The sequence below is a fragment of the Pseudophryne corroboree genome, chromosome 3, assembly GCF_028390025.1.
Source record: "Pseudophryne corroboree isolate aPseCor3 chromosome 3, aPseCor3.hap2, whole genome shotgun sequence".
Lineage (NCBI taxonomy): Eukaryota > Metazoa > Chordata > Amphibia > Anura > Myobatrachidae > Pseudophryne > Pseudophryne corroboree.
The window spans coordinates 636,469,057-636,483,663 of record NC_086446.1 but is presented as its reverse complement, the minus strand read 5'-3'; the positions used below and the strand labels follow the sequence as shown (position 1 = coordinate 636,483,663).

Genomic DNA, 14,607 nt, shown 5'->3' with positions numbered 1-14,607 from the left:
ACTTGCTCAGAAGTATTTTAGATGTCTAGATGCAATAAATGAAATGTTCTAGCTAACTTTTTTAAATGGAAAAAAACTCATCTTACAGTATGGCAAGAATGATTAACAATAATTCATATACTGATATTTGAGGCTTTTTGTAACTTTGTGTTGCTCCCATTTAGTGATAGTGCAGAGGCCAGGGTCATAGCCTGCCAATGGTGTCGCAGAGTGATCCGATGCTGTGTTATACATGCAGGAGACATCTACTTATACCAGATGCCTCCTTCTGCATTACCATATGTAAGCATAGCGTCTGTTTCCAAGGAAGCAGTAGCAATGCTGTCTACAACCACACCTGCATCACCCCCCAATGTGCACAGTGTACCCTTACATAAGATTATGCTTTGACTTTTTTCATTTACAGAATAACATTTTATAGAAGTTCTTAGTCTTTTTAAGTGCTCGTACTGCTTCAGTTTTCATCATTTTTTTCATGTACTGCATGTCAGTTATTATTATGTATGAAATTTTTGTAGCAGCAAATTAAGTTAATAGGTCCATAGGTAGACTTACTATACTATCCCTTTATACTGGGACACTCATGGATTACATCTGTGGCTAGTTGATTTCAAGCCTGTATTTCACCTGAATTTAATCAGCCACAGAACCTGTGTAATCCATGAGTATACCAGTTTAAAGAGATAATATGGTATGCCTATCCATAGGACAGGCATCTCCAACCTCGGTCCTCAAAGCACAGTGCAGGTTTTAGTGATATCCAGTCTTCAGCACAGATGGCTAAATCAAAATAACTGATGTTATTGGGGACCTCATGTTAAATGTGCATTGTGGGGACTCGGGTTGGGAATGCCTGCCATAGGAAGCCTCATAGGAAACTACACCTTCAATCCTAAAATCCATTATTAAAAAAATGTAAAAGCAAACATCCCAACCTCATGAACAATTTACAATAAAATAGCTAAGTCCACAAATATAAAATATATAAAATCATCACACCATTCATTCTATACCTACTGTATTTAACTATAGTATTTTTGGAAATTTCAGATGGCATCTTCAGAGAGTAGATTATGCATGCTTCCTGCTGGGCAAACCAATTCTTGAGCACTGGTGCAAAGCACTAAGGGGCAGATTTATCACCATCCACATTTTAGGATGTGGATGTGATGTGATAAAATCACCCAATCCACAATGCGGTAATTGATTATATCACATGAATGTATCAGTTATGGCATGCAGGGACAGAGCTTGCGAGAAGCTCTGTCACTGTGATGCCACTGTGCAGCCAAATTGGGGTATTTTCTGTTAGAAATGCCCAGAGTATTGGCTGCACATGTGTTGCCGACACCACCACCGGGCACCCTTCCCCGCATACTTACCTGTGATCAGTGCTCCGGTGGGCTCCTCCGGCTACAGTCGTGATCGCTGGCTTTCTGCACTGTGACTCAGTCATCTAATGCTGTAAACTGCTTTAAATGCCAGTTTATAGCGGATGACCGGGGTCACAGTGCAGGAGCCGGAGATTAGAAGATCTGAGCTGGAGGAGAGCATCGGGGGACCAATTTTTTTTAAACAGTTTTTGTTTATTTTAAACAGTGATCAGCTTGTGTGTCCAGACACACCTAGCTGATCACGCTGCCGGGTTCCTGCACAGTTTTCTCTGCCTGTGGGCGATGAAAGCTGTACAGGAGTACAGGGTCCTCAGTGAGCCCTCTGACAATGCTGTTTCAGGATAGCGTTATTATCACAGGAATCACTGCACTATTTAAAAAAAAAATTTAGAAAATTTGGTCAGATCACATTTCCCAGTATAAACTGGTCCAAAAGCCATTTAATACATTCAGGTAACACTAAAATAATGTGAAAAGAGTGTGTAAAAATAATGTTCATAAATCAGCCCTAAGTGTGTGTGTTGAAATTGAGGCTCACACATTCAGTTCTGCTAAAACTTAACTTTTGTAGAGCCCTGAATTACACAACACACAAAACAGCATCCAGGGGATAAGTTACGTAGTTTGGGGAAGGCTTCATAGCGTTTACTAGGACAATAATCTTTGTCTATTTCAAGTTCCTGATTTCCAGTGAGAAAACCCAGCATGGTCCTCCTGGCAAAGCTTGGCAATGTTCTATCAAATGAGCATTAAATCAACACTAAACAATATAATACTGGTACATTATGCATTCAGAGAATACTGTCTATATTTTTATGATGTTATAATCCCTTTACCAAACAGTGAACACTTTCAAATGAGTAGCTAAAAGTTACCTTTCATGTTTGTGTATTAATTTTGCTCACTTGGGAAATCACAAAGAATCAGGAAAGACAACAGTATCTACAGATTACACATACAGATCTTATAATTTGGTGATAGGCTTCAGCTCGTTCTCTTATAATTCATTGTAACTATTAATTCAATAGGAATGTGCGGCTGCAGAATGCATAATGAGGACTGTATGTGTACTCTGGTATCCAGTCCATAGGTCGACACAATATGGTCGACATGGTCAAAAACACAAGTTCAAGTGATTGACATGACAATGGTTGACATAACATAGTCAACACAAGTTTTCTGGAATATTTTTTTTACTTTTTCATACTTTACCATCCATGTGGTCTACAATTGGGAATGGTAACCTGTGCCAAGTAGAGAGGTAGCAGAGCAAGGCACCCTGCCCAAAGCATAGAGAGCGAAGTGGTACACCATTTGGGGTTTCATGTGCTAAAACCTACATATTGACACACAAAAAACATATGTTGACTCTTTCATGTGTCAACCATTTACTGTACATGTCGATTTTTTGCTTGTGTCAGCCTTTTATCCATGTAAACCTCGGGTATATCAACCATTTGAGGTTGAGCTAGATACTGTCAACCTTTTTCCTGTTGATCTATTATACTATAACTATGTACTGCTAAAAAAACCAAAAACCTTTGTTATACTTTGTCTAACATTCTAAAATCTTTTAACAGTATGTACCAAGGTGAAAAGTACAGTAATACATTGTTTTAGGTGTGGAGAAACAATTATTGAGCTAGTGAGCATTCTGCCTCTACTCATGTTAGTACACCCTATCAGTGCTGCCATCAGGTGGGCGACTGCTAGAACTCCAGTCCCAAGCCCTGACTGCGAGGGGGCCCGCATGGCAGCAGTGTGTATTGTAGTGTACCAGAGTCTGCCATAGAGGGGCAGAACCGGTGGCATTTTGAATTTATAGTGGCAGCTCCTGGTTGGCTGCTGGTCCGTGAGCTCAGATTGGCTCATGGCCTGCTACAAATCTGAAATACTGATGGTGCTTTCCTTCTATGTTTACCTGCTCTGGACTCCTTCCCTGTACTGCTGCTCTGGTCCCGGCCTACCATGATCATGCCTGGGGGCATCCCAGGCCCCACAATTTCTGATTGCAGCCCTGCCCCTATTAACCTATCACATTATTCCAAATAATTTCACAACAGATTGTTGGATTGTGACAGTAGAATTCTAATACAATTTTTTTGCTTTGTAGATATAATTGTGTGCTGTGCACAGAAAGAGCATATCATGTAGTAGCAGGGGTATGCATATGTCCATGTCACCCACCCCCTTCTGAAAACTATTTGCTGCATAGAAAATCAGAGAAGCACTAGCATTGTGCCTGACTCTTCTATTTGCTGCATAGAAAATCAGAGAAGCACTAGCATTGTGCCTGACTCTTCTATTTGCTGCATAGAAAATCAGAGAAGCACTAGCATTGTGCCCGACTCTTCAATTTGCTGCATAGAAAATCAGAGCAGCACTAGCATTGTGCCTGACTCTTCTGTGTATGCACCATATTCCACCACTATCTGCAAACATAGAAGTCTGTAGCCATATTTCTCGAGATCTATTCAGAGTTATGGCACAGGTACCATATCTCCAAAGAAATCGCTGCATAATTATGCAGGTGGCCAGTGTGGGGAGCCCCACAACCACAGTGGCCTGTGTGCACTGCACACCCTACACCCAATACAGATTAGCAGGATTTCCCATTATTTATTGGCATAGACTTTCCCCTTTGTAACTTACTAATTATGTTGCTTATTTTTTTTGCATTTATTCTGTACATTCCATTTATAGTATGTATTTATACTATCAAGAGGGCTTTATTATTGTTACTCTTGAATATTATACAGCTCTGCTCTTCACTCTGCATTGGGTAGTGTCCCCAGGGCAACACATTGATGAAAACTCCTTTGAGTTCCATACTGACTGTCCCCTTTCACATGATAACAAATATATAATATACATGTAATGTACATGTGAGGCCAGGTGCACACTCAGCAGACCAAGAGATAGAAAACCAGTAATGTTCTGTCACTACAGTCTTACCAACCATTCCCCGTCTACTGCTACCAAATGTAGAGATACTGTAGAGCTGCCCAGAGTCTGCACAGTCCCTGCTGAGTTCCAGGATACAGCTCAAAACCAGGAGCAAATGCAGGATTTGTTGTGGGGAGGGGGTGGGGTAGATGTCCATAAGTATATATATATATATATACTGTATGTATATATATATATATATAGTTCTAAGCTATATATTTTACTATATTTATTATGTTCCATTGATGGATTTTGCTTACTTTTACTTTGAATATTTGTTGTGCTCATACAGTTTTTTTCTTATTTAAGGCTACAGATAGAGAGGGGGATCCGATTACATATTTAATACAAAATGGAGATCCTCAGAGAGTCTTCAATCTTTCTGTAAGGTAAGAAATGTAAAAATAATGTATGACACATTCAAATGCCCTTTTATTTCCCGTCATTACAGAAACATTGTCAATAATGCCATGAAAAATCCATGGTTGCGGTCCCTGATTTTAAAGAGTAGTTTTCATAATTACTTGCAGAAAATGCTTCCACTTTCAATACTTATAAATGACAACTAGTGATAATTACCGTGGCTATCATTAGACATGTTATGCTGGCCCAGATCTCCCTTATGTCCTAGTTTGTCCAGGATAGTTTCACTTTTTGGGGGTTTTTAGTACTGGAAATTCTGGATCGCTACAGTATGTTTCTAGAAATCAGACTTGATCTACAGTAGAGGTGAACTTCAATCATTGTACCTTTATGGTAGCATGATGCAGCTATTTTGTTCTGAGAATGATTAATACAGTACTAGTAGTATACAGTACTAGGTGCTTCATCACGCTCTACGGGCGCTCTTCACACCGTCGCAAGGGGCTACGCCCCTTTAACCCTTGCATGCCTATATGGGGTTCAATATTTGTATTATATGGAGTATTACCTGCATTCCTTTGTTAGTGGTTAAATATTGCACAATGAAAGGGCGTGCGATAGTGAAGGAGGCGCAGCCCCTTGCAACGGCGTGAACAGCACCTGCAGGGCACGATGTACAGAATGACCGGGTGCGGGGGGGACTGCGGATGGGGGAGGGTGTCTGTAGATGCTGCAGGTGGAGGGGGGGGTAGATGCGGGGGGGGGGGGGCGGATGGGGAAGGGTTGGGAGGTGCTGCGGGTGGGGGAGAGACAGAAGAGTGGGGGCTGTAGATGGGGGAGGGGTCCGGAGGCACTGCAGGTCGGGGAGGGGTGCCACGGGGGAGGGACAGGTGCAGGGATGTTGCGGATGGGTGAAGGGTTCCAGAGGTGCTGTGGGAAGGGGCGGGGGTCCGGAGGCGCTGCAGGTGGTGGAGGGGCAGGTGCGGAGGTGCCGTGGGTGGGTGAGGGGGGGACCGCGAATGGAGGAGGGTGTCTGCAGAGGCTGTGGGTGGAGAGGGGCAGGTGTGAGGGGGAGACATATATGGGGGGTGGATGGTGGAGGGGGTCTGGAGGTGCTGTGGTTGGTGGAGGGGTGAGGGAGTGGGAGCCGCTGGTGGTGTAGGGGGTCTGGAGGCACAGCGTGTGGGGGAGGGGTGGAGTGTCACATGTGGTGGAGGGGAAGGTGCGGAGGTGTGGTGCATTGGGGAGGGGTCTGGAGGTGCTGCGGGTACTGTACCTGCCAAAAAGGTAGTTGGAGGGTATGCAGTAACAGGGCCAGGACAGGGGTGAGAGGGTCAGAACAGGGGTGACGGGGCCAGGACAGGGGTGACGGGGCCAGGACAGGGGTGACAGGGCAAGGACAGGGGTGACAGGGCCAGGACAGAAATGACAAGGACAGAATAGGGGTGACAGGGCCAGGGTAGGGGCGGCAGGACCAGGATTTGGTTGACAGGGCCAGGATAGGGGTGACAGGGCCAGGATAAGGGTGACAGGGCCAGGATAGGGGTGACAGGGCCAGGATAAGGGTGAAAGGGCCAGGATAAGGGTGACAGGGCAAGGCCAGGGGTGACAGGGCAAGGCCAGGGGTAAAAGGGACATGACAGTACACAGGGCATGGGAGAGATTGGTATTAGGGACAAAACAGTGGTGACAGACAGATGTGTCTTACCGGAGTCACTGCTGCTGGCTGCTGCTGTTCCACTCCAACCTGTTTGGATCTGCTGCTGGTGGAGACTTGGCATGGTTGACTCTCTCAGGCTAAAGTCCTGCTTCCTCTGCCCGTCCGCATCCCTACCCCCCCACTCCTCAGTCACACACCGCGGACCTCGCGCGGCTGCCGGGCACTGTGGTAAGGGGAGACTGGGAGTGACTGGTTAGCCCCCAGGAGACGCTGTGGCTGGAGGGAGGAGGGGGTCATAGCATGCACGCGGCGCGGACCTCGCGGCTGCCAGGCACTGTGGTAAGGGGAGACTGGGAGTGACTGGTTAGCCCCCAGGAGACGCTGCGGCTGGAGGGAGGAGGGGGTCGGAGCCTGCAAGCAGCGCAGACTTCTGCAGCGCTGCCCGCTAGCTGCTAAAGTGTGTGAAGGAGCTGGGCGCACCTCACTGCAGGCGGCAGCGCTGCAGCTAGCGGTGGAGTTGCCGGGGCTGGAGATAACAGAGGCAGTACGTAACCTGCACAGCGGCAGGTGCCCCACAAAACTGCAGCTAAGAAGCGTGGAATGTGCCAGAAAATGACCCTGCTGAGTATGCTGATGTGGGGGGTCAAGTACACAGTGAGCCGGTGCCCGTCTGTCTGTATGGCATACCCCCTCACACACCTCCATACCTCCCAACTGTCCTGATTTTCGCGGGACAGTCCCATTTTTTGGGGTCTGTCCCACTGTCCCACCCATGGGCCGCAGTGTCCCGCGGTTGGGGGGGGGGGGTGGTTGGGAAGCGCCTGTACTCGCTGTTCTGCTTAGCATGCACACAGCGTCGATTTAGTGGAGACAGAGGTAGATGGGGCATCAGGGGGTACGGATTAAGGGTGGGCCCCGGGGCTACGTACCCCGGGCCTCACAGTTTTAGGGGGGGCCCCAGCTGGAGTAGCTCTGTCCCAGCTCTGAAGCTCCCCTGTCCTGCTAGTAACAGCGGCAGCATTGTCCTACAGTCAGCACACGCTGCTGCTTTCTTCTGCCTGTGCGAGTGTGTAGGGGGGAGCAACCACCCCCTCTGGATTTACCCCTAGCTGAGGGGCTAAAATCCCATTTAAAAAAAAAATCCTGTAATTTGCATAAGGGGCGTGGCCATGAGGGCCGCAATTAGGCCATGCCCCTAAACCCACAGCAGGCACAGCAATGAGATAGGGTTCCTGTCTCAAGTGCCCTGGGCCCCCCGGACTCATAATCCGCCGCTGGGGGCATGCCAGCAGCTCACAGAGCGCTGGGCATGCCCCCTCACTGACGAAAACAGGGGCATGGCTCGCAATTGCGGGCCCACCCGTGAAGCCACTCCCCATTTCTTGTTGGCCATGCCCCCTTTTTGCTGTGCGTGTGTCCCTCCTGCCTGAAGAAAGTTGGGAGGTATGCACCCCTGCCTGTGCCATGCCCATACCATCTGCTCCTGCTCCAAGTCTCCTATAGATTTGCCCAGATCTGTGACTCATTTGACTAACTCCGCCCAGTGTTTTGACTCCGCCCAGCATTAGCAAATGAAGCACAAAGTCACAGATCTGGGCTATTATATAGGAGATGCGTATACTGTTTTTATAAAATATAATCTAGATACAATGTGAGTCTTTAAATATGCTCTTCGGTTCCATCCCATGGGAGTGTCATGGATATGCAGGCCAGATGATGTGGACATAGGTGGGATGCAGGGGCGTATCAATGGCCAATGGGGCCCCTGTGTTGCAGGTCCCATTCTCTGCGTAGCTGGCTCCCCCCCAGCCCTGCATCTTACCTTGTCCTTGTCCCTCCTCCTTCGTGGTGCCACAGATGGCGCATGTGCAAAAGAGAGCAAAGGCTCTGACACAGCACCAGAGTCTTTTCTTTCACTGTGCGGTGCCATCTTCCTGAAGATGTCACTAGGAAGATGGCGCCAAGGAGGAGATGGGTCATGCTTACCAGCATAAGGCAAGTATACTTTGGATGCAGGGTATGTGATGCAGATCCCCTTGGACCCAACATGCACCACATACTCTGCATCCATTGTAAATATGCCTGGGATATCTTCAGATGGATCGTTTGCAGCCCGCATGGAGTATGTGCATGTATAGATACTAATAATTGCAGTGCAGACATAAAAACAGTGGGCAGGATGGCCTTCTACTTGCCAACACACTGATCTTTGGAGTACATGGGCATATTCCCACATTAGCATAAGGAAGTAAGTGAATGGCCGTACAAAAGACTGGCCACAGATGCGTCCAAATCAGTTTTAGGCCTTTCATATGGAACCGAAGCTTGAAACAGTGATTTTTACTTTATTTAAAATTAATATACACATTCCATTGTATTTGAACTAAATATTATACATCTGAAATAGAAAGTACAGTTTAGTTTTGCATTGTGCAACATATCAATACTTAATGAAACACCACGGCTTAGATTTAGACCTCTTTAATTCTGTGTTGACAATTCTTCTTGCAAAGTATGTTTGTTCTGTAGAGATTAACCTAGTGACATAAACCCGATAATGTGTCATTAATAAGCTTTTGCATCTATTGAAACACTAGATTGATTGCTGCACAGAAAGAAACACACTGGTGCTTTAATGAGTGAGAAGCAGAAACATGTTTCTAATATAAATAAAATGCTTCATACTGAGCTGCAATTCCAGACTACTAAAACATGTAAAATTGGTACTCGCTAGAGATGTGCGGCTGGCACTTTTTGTGTTTTGTGTTTTGGTTTTGGTCCTAATTCCACTTTTCGTTTGGTTTTGGCTTGGTTTTGCCAAAACCACCCTTTCGTGTTTTGGTTTTGGTTTTGGTTTTGGATCTGGGTGATTTTTTTAAAAAACATAAAAACAGATAAAATCACAGAATTTGGGGGTAATTTTGCTCCTACGGTATTATTGACCTCAATTGCATTCATTTCCACTCATTTCCAGTCTATTCTGAACACCTCACACCTCACAATATTGTTTTTAGGCCTAAAAGTTGCACTGAGGTGGTTGTATGACTAAGCTAAGTGACACAAGTGTGCGGCATAAACACATGGTCCATCTAGGAGTGGCACTGCAGTTGCAGACAAGATGGCACTATTCAAAAACTAGTCCCTAAACAGCACATGATGCAAAGAAGAAAAAGAGATGCAATTAGGTAGCTGGATGGCCAAGCTAAGCGACACAAGTGTGCGGCACAAACACCTGGCCCATCTAGAAGTGGCACTGCTGTGGCAGACAGGAGGGCAGATTTTAAAAATAGGCCCCAAACAGCACATGATGCAAAGAAAAAGAGGTGCAATGAGGTAGCTGTTTGACTTAGCTAAGCGACACAAGTGTGCGGCACAAACACCTGGCCCATCTAGGAGTGGCACTGCTGTGGCAGACAGGAGGGCAGATTTTAAAAATAGGCGCCAAACAGCACATGATGCAAAGAAGAAAAAGAGATGCAATGAGGTAGCTGTTTGACTAAACTAAGCGACACAATTGTGCGGCACAATTACCTGGCCCATCTAGGAGTGGCACTGCAGTGGCAGACAGGATGACAGATTTAAAAAATAGGCCCCAAACAGCACATGATGCAAAGAAGAAAAAGAGGTGCAATGAGGTAGCTGGATGGCCAAGCTAAGCGACACAAGTGTGTGGCACAAACACCTGGCCCATCTAGGAGTGGCACTGCAGTTACAGACAGGATGGCACTTAAAAAAACTAGTCCCCAAACAGCACATGATGCAAAGAAGAAAAAGAGGTGCAAGATGGAATTGTCCTTTGTCCCTCCCACCCACCCTTATGTTGTATAAGCAGGACATGTACACTTTAACAAACCAATAATTTTAGCAACAGGGTCTGCCACACGACTGTGGCTGAAATGACTGGTTTGTTTGGGCCCCCACCAAAAAAAGGAGCAATAAATCTCTCCTTGCACAAACTGGCTCTACAGAGGCAAGATGTCGTCCTCATTCTCATACTCCGATTCCTCACCCCTTTCACTGTGTACATCCTCCTCCTCACAGAGTATTAATTCGTCCCCACTGGAATCCACCATCACAGGTCCCTCAGTACTTTCTGGAGGCAATTGCTGGTAAAGGTCTTCCTGGAGGAATTTATAATTCATTTTGATGAACATCATCTTCTCCACATTTAGTGGAAGTAACCTCCTACGCCAATCGCTGACAAGTTTACCGGCTGCACTAAACACTCTTTCGGAGTGCACACTGGAGGGGAGGGGGGGGGGGGCAACTAAAATAAAGCCAGTTTGTGCAAGGGCATCCAAATTGCCTCTTTTTCCTGCCAGTATACATACAGACTGTCTGACATGCCTACTTGGATGCTGTCACTCATATAATCCTCCACCATTCTTTCAATGGTGACATAATCATATGCAGTGACAGTAGACATGTCAGTAATCGTTGGCAGGTCCTTCAGTCCAGACCAGATGTCAGCTTTTGCTCCTGACTGCCCTGCATCACCGCCAGCGGGTGGGCTAGGAAATCTTATCCTTTTCCTTGCAGCCCCAGTGGCGGGAGAAATTGAAGGACGAGCTGTTGACGGGTCATGTTCCGCTTGAGTTGACAATTTACTAACCAGCAGGTCTTTACACTGCTGCACACTTGTGTTTGCTGGAAAGAGAGATACAACGTAGGCTTTAAAACTAGGATCGAGCACGGTGGCCAAAATGTAGGGCTCTGATTTCAACAGATTGACCACCCTTGAATCCTGGCAAATCGAATGAAGGGCTCCATCCACAAGTCCCACATACTTTGTGGAATCGCTTCGTTTTAGCTCCTCCTTCAATTTCTCCTGCTGCTTCTGCAAAAGCCTGATGAGGGGAATGACCTGACTCAAGCTGGCAGTGTCTGAACTTACTTCACGTGTGGCAAGTTCGAAGGGTTGGAGAACCTTGTACAAGACGGAAATCATTCTCCACTGCGCTTGAGTCAGGTGCATTACCTCTCCTTAGCCTATATCGTAGGTGGATGTATAGGCTTGAATGGCCTTTTGCTGCTCCTCCATCCTCTGAAGCATATAGAGTGTTGAATTCCACCTCATTACCACCTCAGAAGTGTTTGCTGGCGCTCCAGTCTTTGGCACGCAGTGGTAGAATGCCAAAAGTGCCCGCAATTTTTTGGGCCACCGACAGCATCTCTTGCACACCCCTGTCATATTTCAAAAAATTCTGCACCACCAAATTAATTGTATGTGCAAAACATGGGACATGCTGAAATTTGTCCAGATGTAATGCACACACAATATTGGTGGCATTGGCCCTCATTCCGAGTTGATCGCTCGCTAGCTGCTTTTAGCAGCAGTGCACACGCTAGGCCGCCACACTCTGGGAGTGTATCTTAGCTTAGCAGAAGTGCGAACGAAAGGTTAGCAGAACTGCTCGAAAATCTTTTCATGCAGTTTCTGAGCAGTTCCAAACCTACTCCTACCTTGCGATCACCTCGGTCAGTTTAGTTCCTGCTTTGACGTCACAAACATGCCGTGCGTTCGTCCAGCCACTCCCCCGTTTCCCCAGACACACCTGCGTTTTGACCTGACATGCCTGCATTTTTTAGCACACTCCCGGAAATCGTCCAGTTACCACCCAGAAACAGCCACTTCCTGTCAATCACTTACCGATCAACAGAGCGACAGAAAAGCGTTGCTCGCCCTTGTGTAAAACTGCATAGTTTTGTGTGAAAGTACTTCGCGTGTGCGTACTGCAGCCCATACGCATGCGCAGAAATGCCGCTTTTTCACCTAATCGCCGCGCTGCAACCGAAATCAGCTAGCGATCAACTCGGAATGAGGGACATTGTCCGATATCACATATCCCCAGGAGAGTCCAATTGGGGTAAGCCATTCTGCAATGATGTTCCTCAGTTTCTGCAATAGGTTGTCAGCTGTGTGCCTCTTACGGAAAGCGGTGATACATAGCGTAGCCTGCCAAGGAACGAGTTGGCGTTTGCAAGATGCTGCTTCTGGTGACCCTGCTGTTGTTGCTGCGGGAGGCAAAACATCTACCAAGTGGGCTGTCACAGTCATATAGTCCTTAGTTTGCCCTGTTCCATTTGTCCACATGTCTGTGGTTAAGTGGAAACTGGATACAACCGCATTTTGTAGGACACTGGGGACTCTTTTTCTGACGTCTGTGTACATTCTCGGTATCGCCTGCCTAGAGAAGTGGAACCTAGATGGAATTTGATACCGGGGACACAGTACCTCAAACAATTCTCAAAGTCCCACTGAAATAATGGTGGATACCGAACGCACATCTAACACCAACATAGCTGTCAAGGCCTCAGTTATCCACTTTGCAAAAGGATGACTGCTGTAATATTTCATCTTCCTCACAAAGGAGTGTTGGACAGTCAATTGCTTACTGGAAGTGGTACAAGTGTTCTTCCGACTTCCCCTCTGGGATGACGATCGACTCCCAGCGGCGGCACCAACAGTACCACTGAAGGATCCTCCGGAGGAATCCCAGTTAGGAGAGGACACCTCAATCTTGACAGTGACATGGCCTGCAGGACTACTGACATTTCTGACTGAGAAGGAAGTTGACGTTTAGGGAGTTGGTGGTGAGGCTTGCAGGAGCTTGGGTACAGGAGGAAGAAGGGATTTAGGTGTCAGTGGACTGCTTACGCTCTTACCCAAAGTTTCACAACTTGACTCTGACTTATGATGAATGCGCTGCAGGTGTTAGGGTCTCCTGCTCTGTGCTGCCACGTCGTCATGGCAACCGGGAGACAAGTGCTAGCGGTGTAACCTGAGCGTAGTTGATACTCCGGTTCGGGTCTTTTGCTGTGCAGTGGTTACAGGCTCTGTGCACGGCAGGGGATCCATCGCTGGTTTTTGTGCTCACAGTCTGTGAGGTCTGAGTGGGGCGTGGACAGCACCTGCTATATAAACCCTCTTCTCAGGTTAGGCAGATGCTGCTGAATCTTTGTTGGTTAGTCAGTTCCTGAAAGCTAGCTAGTACTGTGTAAACTTTGTATTTGTTTGTTGCTTACTGCAAATAGGCCTTGGGATTTGGTATTACACTCTGCCAATCCAGACCTAGCAGTAAGACTGGAGTCAGTCGTTTAACCTGCTGGGGTTCTTTTGCTACTCTGTGAACCTAGCAAGTTTGCGGCTGTATTCTCAGACTTGCCTGCCAAAATCCTTTCTCACTGTGCAAGGTGTTCAGGTGTCAGTCTAGTGGCAGTAAGCTGAACCAGTGCACTGCAAGTGAAGACTAGGATTGTGGAGACTCTCCTTGTGTCTATTATTCCATCTCTGACCAAGGAGTTTACTGCCACACCCGTTGGTAACCCTTTAGGGTTTTGCTGTTGCCCTTAGCAACAGCATTTCGGGTTCTCTACGTATTAAATCACAACATCTCGCTTCTTTCCATCTGAGCATTCCTAATACTAGGGAGACACCCAGTTTCTTAGCCTTTGGGCTTCTCTGTTCACTTTGTGTTTATTTTGTTACCCTATCACCTTCTGTGTATGTAATGTCATATTCCCCAGTCTGTCTGTGAGTTCATTTGTTTTGCATCCCTCTCCGTTCAGACACCAGTACATTCCTGCTGGCACTGGTGTGCATAACATATTCAGCAGCCCAATACTCCTGTTGAAATTTTGTGGGAATATGGAGCATACCCCTCAAAATACTTTGCAACAGGTGGTCGATCAGGTGCAGGTCCTGACTCGACAATTTAATGATTTGTCCATTAAAATGCACACCTCGCAGGCCGCTGGCGGAGCTCCCGCAGCAGCAGTACCTTCATGGGTTAAGGAGCCGAAAGTAAATCTCCCGGATCGTTTTTCTGGAGATCGCTCGCAGTTCTTTTGTTTCAAGGAGAGCTGCAAGCTATATTTCCAGCTTAGGCCTCAGTCTTCTTGGTCGGAGATTCAGCGGGTGGGCATAGTGATTTCCTTGCTACAAGGAGACCCACAGGTCTGGGCATATGGGTTGCAGCCTGACTGTCCGTCGCTTAAAAGTGTTGATGCTTTTTTTACGGCACTGGGCATGTTGTATGATGACCCTGACAAGACGGCCTCAGCCGAGGCTCAGATTTCGATCCTTAAGCAAGGGCGAAGGCCAGTTGAGGTTTATTGTACGGAGTTTCGGAGGTTGGCCCATGATACCCAGTGGAATGACCCAGCCCTGAGACACCAGTACCGAAGAGGTCTTTCTAACCAGTTAAAAGACCAACTGGTACAATATCCCTTGCCTGATAGCTT

General features: G+C 46.8%; 1 protein-coding gene across 2 annotated transcripts in view; it reads left to right on the top strand.

Moving 5' to 3' along the window:
- PCDH15 (protocadherin related 15) overlaps positions 1-14,607 on the top strand; it is a 2,278,876-nt gene that overhangs the window by 1,479,151 nt on the left and 785,118 nt on the right. For both annotated transcript variants that reach the window (XM_063961739.1, XM_063961738.1), the window contains exon 17: positions 4,650-4,729. In XM_063961739.1, the coding sequence (XP_063817809.1) occupies positions 4,650-4,729 (80 nt within the window). The remainder of the gene's footprint in view (positions 1-4,649; positions 4,730-14,607) is intronic.